The sequence below is a fragment of the Dermacentor andersoni genome, chromosome 9 (assembly GCF_023375885.2).
Source record: "Dermacentor andersoni chromosome 9, qqDerAnde1_hic_scaffold, whole genome shotgun sequence".
Classification (NCBI taxonomy): Eukaryota; Metazoa; Arthropoda; class Arachnida; order Ixodida; family Ixodidae; genus Dermacentor; species Dermacentor andersoni.
In genome coordinates this window covers 75,571,204-75,584,982 of record NC_092822.1, presented here as the reverse complement: position 1 = coordinate 75,584,982, position 13,779 = coordinate 75,571,204, and the positions used below count along the sequence as shown (strand labels likewise).

The 13,779-nt window shown below is 43.0% G+C and overlaps 1 protein-coding gene across 2 annotated transcripts in view; it reads right to left on the bottom strand.

The window, feature by feature from the left end:
• Positions 1 to 11,525, bottom strand: part of kin17 (kin17 DNA and RNA binding protein) — a 39,512-nt gene extending 27,987 nt beyond the window's left edge. Inside the window, exons 1-6 of one of the 2 annotated variants that reach the window (XM_050176163.2) lie at positions 11,336 to 11,525; positions 11,122 to 11,242; positions 10,173 to 10,267; positions 8,112 to 8,155; positions 5,090 to 5,255; positions 716 to 909 (exon numbers count right to left, since the gene is read on the bottom strand). In XM_050176163.2, the coding sequence (XP_050032120.1) occupies positions 716 to 909; positions 5,090 to 5,255; positions 8,112 to 8,155; positions 10,173 to 10,267; positions 11,122 to 11,235 (613 nt within the window). In that variant the 5' untranslated portion in view covers positions 11,236 to 11,242; positions 11,336 to 11,525. The remainder of the gene's footprint in view (positions 1 to 715; positions 910 to 5,089; positions 5,256 to 8,111; positions 8,156 to 10,172; positions 10,268 to 11,121; positions 11,243 to 11,335) is intronic. The other variant, XM_050176161.2, reaches the window with a different exon arrangement.
• Positions 11,526 to 13,779: the final 2,254 nt, after the last annotated feature.

Genomic DNA, 13,779 nt, shown 5'->3' with positions numbered 1-13,779 from the left:
CTGCTACACTTATGACAAACTGCAACATTTTTTTAGCAGACAGAAAACAGCAACTATACCCCAAAAATAGTTTCGCTTCAAATATGAATAGTTACTGTGAAATATTCATACTCAAAACTTCGACTATTTGCCCACCTCCTATTATTTAGAGAGATTACATGCAACAATGCAGCAAAAAGTTAATAGGCCACAAAGCATGTTTGCTCTTGTACGAAAAAAGAGTACATAGCATTATTTGTTACATTCTTACGACTTCAAAAATATAGACTGGTTGTTTTGTCATTCTTTTTTTGTTGCTAGGCATGCAAGTGAATTAGTAATAATCTATGGAGAAAGGCTTTCATTTAATGAAATTCGAGGAATGGAATGGTCCAGCTCAGCCACTCCAGAAGTGGAAATTGTCCAACTCTCACCATTCCGAAGAGTCAAAAGAAGTGGGAGTGGAGATCTCCCACTCTATTCTGAATGGCTCCACTCAACAACTCTTGTGCCTGTACACATAGCGTTAGATTCAATGCATTTTTTTTTTCTTGGTTCTTTTCAGCAGTGGAAATACTACAATTCTGCATATAACAAACACATTAAAAAGCTAGATATAGGTAAGTTTGGGTATATAAAATCCCCTGATATGTCTAACTATTTGTTTCAGAAGCCTAATTCGGTACAATCGAGCTCAACTGTGCAAATAAATGAGCAGAAGGAAACTGGTTAAGACCTTTCTCCTCTTCATTTTCTCGTTTCAGCTCTGTGAAGTCAGTGGCTGTAGCCTCCTCTCCCTTCCGCTCACGATCGCGCTCGATCTGTCGGTCGATAAACTTGGCAAGCCGGTCCTGGTCATCGAGGTCAAGCTTTTCTTTTTTGGCCAATGACTCTTGTTTTTTAATGGTGTCTGGATCCCGGTCTATGTATCTGCACACAAGAGAAGCTGCCCCATGAGCACATCCACAGCTAAACAGAAACTGCATCCTTCTAAAAGGCGAGTTATGCTCAATCCATATGCCTTCCAGAAGTACACATGAGGACATGCGAAAAAAATGTTACAAATTGCACGTAGGCATACAAATGTCTGTTCACGCTACTAGTGTAAACGCTACAGTGTAAGGGCATGAACTCAACAATGGCATGACCCCTGCTGCCTTTGGGTTGTCGCTTCTAGACAGTTTTCCCACAAAGCAGCAAGATTTCTCTGCCACCAAGCGAATAGGTTCGAGCATTAGTTTAGGACTGCCACAAACGCAAAGCATCAATCAACGGCTAGTGCAGGCGTCGTCACAGTAACGCAGACGAGGAAGTTGAAGAGCAAGGTTGCCTTGTTGTTCCCCTCGCCTGCTGCTTCGTCGACCAGGGAAGACATCGAAGGAGTCGAGGCACCCTTCTGAGGGCCACTACAGACAACACCCCACGGACAGCGCACACAAAAGTAGTCTAAACTCATGTCACCTGACTCCTGCGCCGGTAAAATGAATAATGACGTATCCAGCGTGCCGCTGCTAGTTGTATGACAGCACCAAAGTGCGACATGTCATTGTGGAGAACACACCGCTAGTGTGTTCCAACTGTGCGCAATATGTACAGTTTTCCACATGTTTGCACGCGTATGGAAGGCCATGTGGACTGAGTGTAATTCTGCCCTTAGCGCTTCAATGATGACTCAAAAATGTTTATTCTCTATCTAAATGTACATAATGCATCCAGAATAAGCATAATCAATGAAAAGAAAAAAATATTTCGCAGAAACTTTTTCAGCAATAGAGGGAAAAACACCAGGCAGAAAACTGGAAGTGGGCTTCACCCCATGCCACCTACGGCTTCCTTTGGATTTTGTATGGACAGCTCTCGCCATAAGTGAACCATAGGTGCACATTTAATGTACGTTGCATAACGTGTGTGACACCATGCAGCAGGAAATCTTGCATCGGCCTGTCTCCTCTGACTGTGCTTTCAAAAGAAAGCGAGTCATATGCCAAACATCTTCAACCTTGTCTTGTGTTCCTGTTTTAAACGAACAAATGATGCTTGCTGCTTGTCATTCATTATTGGCACTCTTTGCACTCAATACCGAAACTTGGCAATAAAAAATTATTTTTTCAGCATGTTGCCTGTAGGCAACGTTTGTCAACAGAGGGTTAAACAAGCTTTCACAACAAACAAGTAGGTGTGAGATTAGAGAAAGAATGAAAACGTGCTTTCTCTATGACAGGTTGCAATCTATGATTCCTTTAATGTAAGGGGTGTTTTGTTTTATCATTCACAGAATTTTTAAATATCACCCGAGGCAGGCAGCACAATTCTACTTCTTGAGCTGGATCACTCTCAGAGGTGGGGATTATTTGCAAACCAACATTTAAGTAATTACATTATGGCAAATACTGCAATTTACGAATTGTACCTGGTGATTTCAAAAAAAAACATATCTACTTGGAATAAATTCTGAGCAGGACACCAGTTTTGAGATACACAGTCTCAAAGTTTGCTACGATGAAATGCATTCTTCCAAATATTTTTGAGCTTTATTGCATAAAAAGGGGTTTTGTTAAAAAAGTGCAACAAAAGTGCAATTTTAGCTCAAGTCTGACAGCACTCATTTCAAAAGTACTGCTAGTTTCAAAATTCTTTTCAATTGTATGTGCGTTATGAAATTACTGGCTTCAATTCGTGCACTGAAATATGTGCGCTAATGTAATTAGGTAAAGGCTTGATTAGTAATTTTGTTAACAAGCGAATTGTGTATTTTGATGTACAGTTGAAGTAATGACCACCCCTTCAAGCAATCCAGCTGAGTAGGTGTGTGCTATATGCCACACAGGAATTTAAAAAATTGTCTTAACATTAAAACGCACCCTGTATAATTTCATACATAGCAAGCAACGTTATTGAGGCTAGTGAGACTTTTCTCACTGCTCGCATTCACAAAGAGGTAGTGAGTCACATAAAAAGGTACAGGCATGTGTCATGTAGTTCAATCTAACATTAGAGCGGCCTTGAACCACTTTTTATCTAAGTGGAGAGAGGCATTTGAAGTGACAATAGACTATTTCAGAACTATGCTGCAGCAGAAAGCACATCAACGCATTTAGCAGAAGTGAAGTTATTGGTATTCAAACACAGCCTCTGTGGTGTTTCCACTCTTTCTTCAATGCCTTACACTGTCAAAGCTACAGCGGCGCAGGAGTCCACAACACTCCGTCTTCTAAAGCTCACCATGGCGCGCAGTTCAAATTTGGTTTTGGATGTAAACAATGACGGCACTACTGATTTGGCACCTATGACGCACCAAATGTAAGCTAAACGCAGTTGTCCTCAGTGAGCCGGAGTACGCTCAGCCACTGGACTCATTACAGCACCCCCTGGGAGCCACGATATCTACGCTGTATAGCAGACCGCAGCTGCATGCAACTGTAGTGCATATGCGAAGCATTTGCTTCCTGCACAAGGCGTGCTCACCCTCATATGCAGCAGTCTGACCTTGCTACGTGGTGCGAACTGGCTTTGTCCGAGCTTGACTGACACATAGCAGCCACATACAACTTGCACATTTTTGAAGTGCTATCAGTTAATCTACCTGGAGTGACCATGAGTGAACGCGCACTTGCAAGCGCGAGTATGGTCTGACCTTAAGGATCAAGGTTAGTTGAGCGTTCAAAACTAGTCGAAATTGGCGAGACTCGACAGTTACGATACCGATAAGCAAAGTGGCAAAGGTATTGTTCTTACGCAGGTTGCCGTGACCCAGCGTGAACAGACAATAGTTGGCTTCTTCCAGAAGTACTTAATTATCATAAAAATTTAAGGGCACATTTTCGCTCACTTCAGCCAGTTTATTGAACTTTGTCAATAAATATACACAGTAACAGTAGGAAGAAGCGCACTGATCTACACACCCTTCTTGATTGACGTCAGCCTTTGTCCAATAGCAGCCGCGCATGGGAATCTGCTATATGACGAAATAAAGCATCCAGAAGAGAGTAAGGAGCAGGCTTGCATTGAAATGAAAGCGTTTGAGAGAAAAGTGACTTCGCGCTCTGCTTGTGAGCTCCACACGCCACGCACAACTGCACAACTAGGCTGAGATATTCGCAGTAGCACATGCCATCCGTCGACTATGTCTTTTCACCAAGCCCGAGGGATGGTTGAGGCCCCACAATGTCTGATACCTTTATGTCGCAATACATGATGCAATTACCATATTTACTCGCATAATGAATGCAGCCCCCCCTTTTCCAATCAAGAAGTGTGTTTCTTATTTTTTTTTCATTTTCTCGCACAATAATCGCACCCTGAACTTGCTGCTACAAAGTAAAAGTCACACGGCACGATTCAGCATGTGATATGGCGTTTAGCGGGTGCGATTGTGTCCGACGCCGTGTCGGACGCCGAATTGTACCATGTCTCCTACATTTATTGTGATAGCAATTATATGGACGCTCCAATGTCTTCTTTTTTCACTGTGCACACTCTCTTCTGGAACATATTCTTCAGAAAAATGGAGCATACTGCTACAAGTAAGGCCTTCCTGAAATATGGCACCATTCAATTCACCAAACATAACAAACATCGGGCCAACACTCCTCCCCAAAAGTTGACATGGTTTTTCATGATACCCCAAGCTACTCTTTATTTCCTCAACAAAACAGTATGAAACAACCACACTGTATAGAAACAAGGACACATAGGAAGAAAAACAATTCAGAGCCAGCTCTTGCGCATCTTCTTTTACCCAAGTGCTGTCTTTATCTTGGCATTACTGCAGTGACTGTCCCATTGTCATACAAATCACATTCGTGAGTGTCTGGTGCACAAACATCTGCCAGTAAACAAATGCTGTTACGAAAGAGACTTTGAAAGTGCTGGCCCCAAAGTGTATAACACGAGACAGACAAGGGATGCATAGCGGATGGTGTTTGTAGTGTCTGCCTTTCTGGTCCTTCGTGCCTTCACACCGAATTCACTAAGCATTCCGAGCCAACGCACCAACTTGCTCATTTGTCTTTTTCTAACGAGGTGAACGCCTTGCTATGAAAGCCCTCTCTTTCCTCCAAGGGTGGCCTTGCCTTGCACACACAGACAAGCATCAAGGAACAACACTCACGTGATGAACCATCCTTTCTCGGTCTCGTCGACGGTGCAGTGTCCCTCGCGCCCGAGCCACTTGACAAACGAGGTGAGCGTGAGCCAGCGGGTGGCATTCATGTGCAAGTGCTGCTTGTCCGCAATGTACTCCTGATACACCTGGTTGGCATGCACTCGCTTGGTGCCTGCACAATGGTAGCAAAAAAACACGCACCATCATTTCAGAAAAATAGCGGCGACTGCATCTACATCTTTGCTACTGCTGCCTCTCACGTGTCACTCGCAATTGATTGCCACTCGATTCCAATGCACGCTTCTTTCCAGAATGTTGTACCAAACATTTACATGCCCATTAAAATTGAGCACAAAACTAAAACTGCATTACATTTGAAATTGGTGTAATCCAAACCAATATGAATGTCAGCTTCATCTTTAAAAGTTGGGAAATTATTTGGGCCCACTTTGTTGATATTAATATCAGAGTCCTTTAAATTTTACTGGTCACAAAACTTTTAAGTCAAGCTATAGGAGAGCTTCATACGCTGCCAACAGTTATCATGCCGCAGTGCCACCAATTCTAAGGGGGCACTCGGCAAGTGGTGCAGGAACTGGCTGGTGTGTTGGTGTGGTACTTGCGTGGCTTTAAGAGCTCTTTCTGTCATATATGATGTGCAGAGAAGCTTGAATCATCCTGAGGACCTTGAAGAACAATGCCAAGAGCCTGGTGTGTGCCGCAGTGCCAGTGCGGCTACCGAGGCATGGACGGAACTGTCTGCCAACCTTTGTGAAATCAACTGCTGTGAGAAAACATCACACCAACAACACAAATGCTACAGCTGTGCTTGTATATATACTGGGTGTCCCAGCTAACATTAGTCAAGCTGTTAAAAAATAATGGAAGAAAATTTTTAAACAACATGGTGGAGGACACAATTTTAAGACACACTGTGTTTGATTGTCAAACCATGGTCTTTCTTTTCTTTTAGCTGATTGGCTTACATTAGCTGGGACATCTTATAAATATTTGTGCTCAATGTGAGCCGAAAGATGGTTCCAAAGTTAAAATGCATGATTTTCAGCCTTGCCAGCCGCTCAAATTCAGGTTTAGGCTGTGTCGATCTTGTTATTGGTATTCTTATGCTGACACATTTGTTTTCCTCTTATGCCAAATGGGCAACAAGTGACAGCCCCCATGAAATTGCAGCACGCCTGACTCATTATGCGAGTATTCAGCAGGCATCGACGTTTTCGAAAGAATACTACGCGACTTCTAAGTTAGCAATTACGCACACTTATTTTCCTTTAAGAATGCTTCATTGTGCACACTGTATGCATCATGATGAGTATGAAAAGTGAGATCCAGCTATCAATAAGAGCCCCCAGTCTCCCAGCTGCCGTTTCTAACAAAGCCCCTGAAAATGCCGGCCGCTCATATCATGCACCTCGTCTCATCTAGTGTGATGCAACGCTGCTCATACCCGAAAATCTGCATTTTTGCAATATTTTGTCATTATTTCATGTCGGCTCTGCCCAGTTTACACTGTAGTTTAAGCGAACAGGCAACGGTGGCTGTAGGTGTCAGCGTAAACAACTGCACTGCTCAGGATCAGTATTCAAATGAGGAAAGCTGCACTCTAACAGTTTTTCTTGCTGTGAAAATGTGAAATGTATTTTTGAGAATAAACAAACAAAAAAAGAAAGTACAAGCAACAGATGTAGAAATCAGCGGCAAAATTCCACAACACCTGCATCAAAGTGGGGGCCACTGCATCGTTGCCATGTGACAACGAAATTGCCTGTCTTCTCCGCCAGTGACTCTACTCTCGTTGACACAACGCAGCTGTCACAGGAAGTCGGCAGACCAAAATCGGCACCATGTTGGCCTAGTTCTACCAGGCCTAAACATGTCTAAATTATTCTAAACCATCCGAGCAAGCCAGCAACACTGGTGATTATAGTTTCCTCACCTACAGTGATGCCTCTAGCAGCATCTTCTGCCCCTATAGCAAACTTGGTCCGAAGTTTCATAACCAATACAAAATTATTAAAGGACTCTAATAATAGTGGTGTTATGGACTGCTGACAATGATGATAGGCTGGGCGGTTGATAATGACACTGTAAGCTATTGATAGCGATAAGGGGACCCTTGACAATGACAATGAGCGATGCCAGTCACTGTGGCTCAAATTCAATGAAGCTTTTCTTGAAAATGAGAACACAAATCACCATTACTTTGTCCCTTACAATGATAACCTGGCAAATGAATACTTCAAGTCAGTGCATTTTTCATTTTGCATTATGTTTTGTCCAAGAGAACTAGACAGATATGGCTTAATTTTTAAATATCACCCATATCGCGCATATAGCAAGAACCATGTAACACTGTGAAAGTTGTGAGGCTTACAGAAGCAGTTGGAAACCTACCCCATGAGAAAAGTTGCAGGGGGCGTCTGTAAAAGAAGCCCTAGGACACACCGAAGAAAGTTGGTGGCTGGCCCATGTAAAAGGACGACCACAATGGTAACGACAATAATGGCCGATAACAGCACAGTGTCTTGCACACCACGAAATCAAATGTTGGACAGGGAGAAATTAAGTTTTGCAGAAAGCTTTCTGAATTCAGTAGTGTAATAAAGTGGCTCAAATGGCACGTGATGCTAGCACTTGCATTAGCATGCCCTCTAATTTCCTGACCAGTAAAAGAAATGCTGATGTTTCACGTGATGGTGCATGATTTCTTGCGGTTAAATGATGGTACGTGTTTCAGTTTCTTGGGTAAAACTGGTCGTGTTTCTTTTCCCAAGTTCGCCATAAATTCTGTTGGATGTTAGCACTTGCACGTGTCCATGTCGTTTTGTCCTGCACATTCCATTGCACTCAGAAGTTATCCAGATTTCAAAACACATGGATTGTAATGGCATGATCAAAAGAATTCCGCAGTGCAATGGCAACAACACAGCTCGTGTGAGTGTCGCTGATGACATCAGATCATGATAATAATCACTGTAATTTGTTAAAGAAATAAAAGACAAAGTCTCACCAAATCGCCTCTTGAGTAGCTCCAAGAACGTTTCGGCAAATTCTCTGAAAGAAAGGACAACTTTGTAAGTTCTGCAGAAGAAAGGCCCTATCAGTTCCGATCTGATATCCTTGTGGTCAGCAGATGAAATGCACGTGAAATGATAGCATGCGCTCACTCAAGAGGGGTTCATCGACAATCAGGTCAAGGTTCACAACCAAGCGTCCCCAAGTATACATAACTCTTTCTATTAAACACTGGACAACCCCAGGTGAAGTTTTGCACAGGAGTACCATTTTGAGTAGAGTTCAGCTTAATGCAAAATTTTCAAGAGTCACTTACGAGCTTTGCTCACAGTAAATCCAAAGTGTGTCATTGTGCCAATGCCACTCAAAACGCATTGATACCCCACTAACGGAATGGTGGCGTCATCTAAAAACCTAGCTACACCTAGCTTACACCGTGGCTGTGACAGATGGTACTACTGTTCTGTTGCAACGGGACAAAACATTTCTTAGCGGCACCACTGCAGACGGAAACCACTCGAGAATTATTGATCACAAAAGCAGTAATTCCAGCCAGAGTAAGCCAAACTCTATGCAAAATGGTACCGTTGTGCAAAATTTTTGCCAAGATCAGCCAGTGGTTCGACAGGAAAAGTCATGTGCACATGGTGGCCCTATTTATGCAACACTCTCAGTTTTCAAGAACCTTCAAATAACTTTGTATCTAACTTGAAAAATAACACCCTGAAGGGCCATCTTCATAAAGAAAATTTTTTCAAGGCATAAAAAAGATTGTATGTTGTGTTAGAGAGACTGCAAAGTGGCTCCTACCTTGAAGCAAGTGTCACACTGCTGAATGTAACTATGTAAAGTAAAATCTCTTCAGGCTGGCTATGCATATTTCAGGTGCAATGACAGGCTGTCGGGGCAAGTAAACGAATGGTGACCAGTATTTTTATTTTAGCAACTTAACGACAAGACTTCAGTTGGTGTAATGTGTGGAAATCCTTATGTCCCATGACGGTCCCACGCACTGCAAATGTGGCGTCGGGCGCAAGCCTTTCTTTCACGGGTATTGCACAGGAATCACAAACACTATCAGTGCCACCAGGTGTGTCATGCGAGATCTCTCCAACATTGCCCAAGTCTCTTTGCTCACCAGCTAGTGGCAAGTGTAAAAGGCTCCGGTGCTGCTCCCATTTTCCCGCATGTGGTTAGTCAACGGCGTTTCTGCTGTGGCAGTCACTGCGGCCGTTCGCACCCCCACTCTTAAGTCGGAAGCCCCTCTTTACCTAGCATATTATTCTCTTTGAGGGAACCCTCAGTGATGTACAATATAGCTAGCTGGCCTGCTCAAAGTGTTAGTTGCAATCATAACAAATGCTTTCTGAGTGTACACATGGTTATCATCCGTCATTCCATTGAGCTTGTACCGGACCACGGTTAATGGGCAGGCGTGTACCAACCTCAGTGTGCTGAGACATAGAGCTGTCAGCACGGCCCTTACCCCTACAAGCTTAACAATTCTTTTCACTTGATTCTATATCTTTCTTATCATCCACCACTTACGACCAGCCAACAGCGGTCGTTAGATAGGCAGAGCACTGCCCAGGCGACTGATGAAGTGCATTAAAAGGAGGAGAATTGTAATAAAATTACATTACGCTAGCCTTAGCACTTCTTGCTGCTTTGTTCTCATTCAAATTTCCCATCAAGATATAACTATTTTGGTTCAAATCACACAATGAGACACTTCGCATAGTTGTCGGCCTCATGCAGACTTTCATTTGTCAACATGCAGCAAAAGCAGTTCCAATCTTTGTAGCAGCTCGATTCTCAGATGAGCTGTACTTGTGTTAGCAGTTCTACATGTTATCTGGACGAACAAAGGAAAAGATGCCCAAAGGCATCATTATACGATACATACAAAAGAATTTAATTGGTAACAGCAAATTAGCAAGCCCTAAATGTTTAGGATCGTTAGAAATAAGTATGGAGGTCACAATATAAGACTGATGTGACATTTGAGAAGGGTTAAAACCTGCTGCCATGTGCAGGAAGTTCATAAAGTACTCACTGGGAGAATGTTCCAAGATATTTGCCCGGACATTCAGCAAAGAGCAGGAGCTGTCGCTGGTGCGACTCCGACATCGTGTGGCACTTGAAGCCATTCTGTGTAATGAGAAACACGCAGATTTATAACATAGTTTTACCTCGCTAATCTACAACTTGCCTCGAAACCAATTTATAGGGTAATATGAGAGAACACCATATATCATGCACAAATTGTGTCAAGCCAATTCTTTGTACACAAAAAGACAGCCAGTATCCACCATCTAGTTGAGAAAACTTAAACCAAAAAATTTCAGTCCGTCGAAATGTCAATACGGTACCAGTGATTATTTTGCACACATGCGCAAACGTGCAGGGAAAGTTGTTCTTCTAAACAGTGTGAATGATTGCAGATGGTTGCACGCTATTCTGCTTGCTACAGAATGGTATTAAGAAGTTTCAAAACTATCTCTGTTTTGAAGAAAGCAATTTGTTTATGTACATATGTATGGCCACTTTGTATATAGTTACCTTGCTCATCCCACTTTGTAAATATGTCTTGGAAATTTCCTTTCTAGATCACGACGAGCACCTTCTACAATTTGCGCTTGGTCTCAGCAATCGCATCAAAACGGAGTCAAAATGAAGGAGCGCTGTACTGAATGCACATAATTAAATTACACTCTCAAAACACAGTCGGAATCGTAAGTTTTCTTATAGGAACTGCTACATGTGCGCGTTTCTGGCAGGGAACGCAGTCTGGCAGCCATCGCGCGAGACAAGAAGCAGAATGAAAAAACCTATGCGATGAAAATAATGTTTAATCAATTTTACGGCAATAAAAACAACGATTCTAGGAGCGCAGAGCAGCCATAAGCAGGGTGCAGAGAAGCTATAAACAAATCGGACTGTCCTTGAGAGGTCCGTTTCAAATAAGCAAGCTTGCGGGAAGGTTGTCGCGCCAGCATACACACCTCGTCTCGACACTGCTTTTGGCACATCTGGCAGTACCATCGCAGTTTCTGCAGGCCCTTCGACTTGATTCTGTTCGCGATGCCCTTCGGGCTAAACGGGTCATGTTTCGGCATTCTCTACCTGGAACAGACACGATCTCAATGAATAATACGCCGTACGTCGCTAAATCAAGGCGCAAGTAGAATACAGAGGAATAAGCATGCAAGAACGTACCGGCAGGAAGCTGAAAATTCTTACGATTTCGAAGCGTTAATGCTAACAGGCTCAACAGGTGAGACTCGCAGGTAAATACACATAAAATGCAGATGTCAAAGCGTCTCTTCGAGGTGCAAGACACGACGTAAACGTCGTAAACAGAGAGTGCACATGCTTTTTCCGAAAGAACGTAAACCCAGATGTAAACAAACCGTCCGGATTGGATTGGATTCAGTTGATCGCTAACAACTTTTCAAACGGCACTTTCGGCTAGAGTTTACTATAAAATAATATAAAACCATAGGGGATTAATAAAAACGGTCGATTGGGTCGAATCATACAATAATTATTGTATGACACTATGGGCCGAACGGCGCTTTCCGATGAGGCGCCGTTCGTGGAAAAATTGCGCGAGAACGCTGCGAGCGAACTGGATTGGGGCGGAGACGCGCGTTGCGGCATATTCCACGTAATTTCGCTGCGGGCGCTGAGACCGATTGCGCGTGTACGCTCTGATAACGGTGCTTTATTTCAACTGCAAATTTATATCTGCACCTTTTTGCTACATATACAAATTTGAAGCATGGGTTATACAACATGACGTCTTCAGTTTTTCTGTCGTTCTCATGTGCGTCATCTGCTAGTGAACTCGCGTTTGTTGCGCGGACGCTGGCGGACGCCCGATTTTTCTCGCAGAAAGTGTGTGCAGTCAAATTTTTGATGGTTTTACTTGCTTTGGTGCGTCCACGACTCTTGTCGGCGGGTACAAATTGTAGTTTTAGCCAGGCGAACTGCTATTTTACCATTGTTTTGTGAAAGTGACACGTAGTTTTTGCCACAGAAGCGCCGCCTATCTGGAACACGAAGCTACGTAAGAACATTTTATTGATATCATGTCATTTCACGCGCGCTCCTTGTTGGTGGAATAATAATCAAGGACAATTATCAAAGAAAACAATATTATAGTGAAATAAACCACGTTTATTAACTGCGTGGCGCGAAGAGATGCAGATGACCAATGCACTTCTAGGCAAATCTAAGGGTACGTAGACATATACATCCGCGACTTTACAAGTAAGAGAAAATTTATCAAATATTCTAAGTGCACTGATTGAACAAGTGAAAACTACCGACCGGAATAAGCTTGTTCCTTCTAAAAGCTGCACCAACTCCAAGTGAACCAGTCGACTTTCCGAGAAAAGGAATCAAGGCAATTATTGGACGTTAACAAGAACAACAGTGTTAGGGGAAATATATTGCCTATGAACACACTGAATCTGGGAGACCGGGAAGTCTTTACCAATGTAACTTCCGTGGCTTGTATGGCGATGTCCTTCAACGTGCCAGCAGGTGAAATGAAGTAGAAGCGTATAGTCTAATCGAACGGTATTTGCTATTCAGATCGTATTCGACTTCAGCGTTCCTTATCAAAAATTATCGAATAAGCGTTTCCATTCGAACGTAATTAACGCATAACAGCACTTATGAAGTCTCGAAGGTGAGGGGCCGAGGAAAGTGAGTACCCTTGTTCCAAATGATCGTGCTGCTGGAGAGATGTGGCTTTTGCGCAGAGACGTACCAGTTCCTGAGAGAATCAACGCATGGGTGCTAAACGGTTCTGCCGAAGAAGTTCCTAGCTGTCATTCAATATAAACGCCCCGTTTCGGAGCAGCCTGTAAATCTGCTAACTTGATTTAGGAAAGGAAAAAAGAATTTTATCGTCTCACCGTGTCTGCAACCCATTAAAGCAGTGCCCAATGTGGTACCACTTATCTTCTTCAACGAACAAAGCAGATACAAATATATCTACGTGTAAGTGAGGCATGCCGTTCTTTTAATTGCTTCCTTATTGTTCTCGTGATAGTGCACCGGATAACTAAAAGCATCCGTTTATAATATAGAAACTGCTTAGTTGAGCGGACGTACAGTTGGGAACGGCATTACATTTAGGTGTGGAATATAATAAACGTAACATGTTTTGCTCGGACATCAGACTCGAGAATAATTGCTTTCGTTTACACCCTTAGGAAAAAGAAAGCAGAAGGCCACATCACGTCTGCTGATATGATTATGAGGCTCACTGCTCAGTTTTCACCACCTGGGGTTCTTTAACGGGCACCTAAACAGAAGTACTCGGGGGTTCCTTTTTTTTTTTTTTTTCATTTCGTTCCCACCGAATTTAGCGACCTGGTTTGAACCAGTGAGCTCGTGTTTAGCAGCGCGACGTCGTATCTACTATGTAGCCACTAATAAAGCTACCGCGCCGTTTTTTTTCTCTTGATGTTGTTATGTAGCATAGACTCGACAAAAACTTTCACACGGCTAATGGGGCAAAGATTAGCATAAACAGGGTGTCTCAGCTAATTTTAGCCAGAGTTTAAAAATATGCGAATGCCACGTAGATGGACAGAACCAAGGTAACGTTGTTTTCCGTCGCTTGGAGATACTCCTTTCTTTGTTCC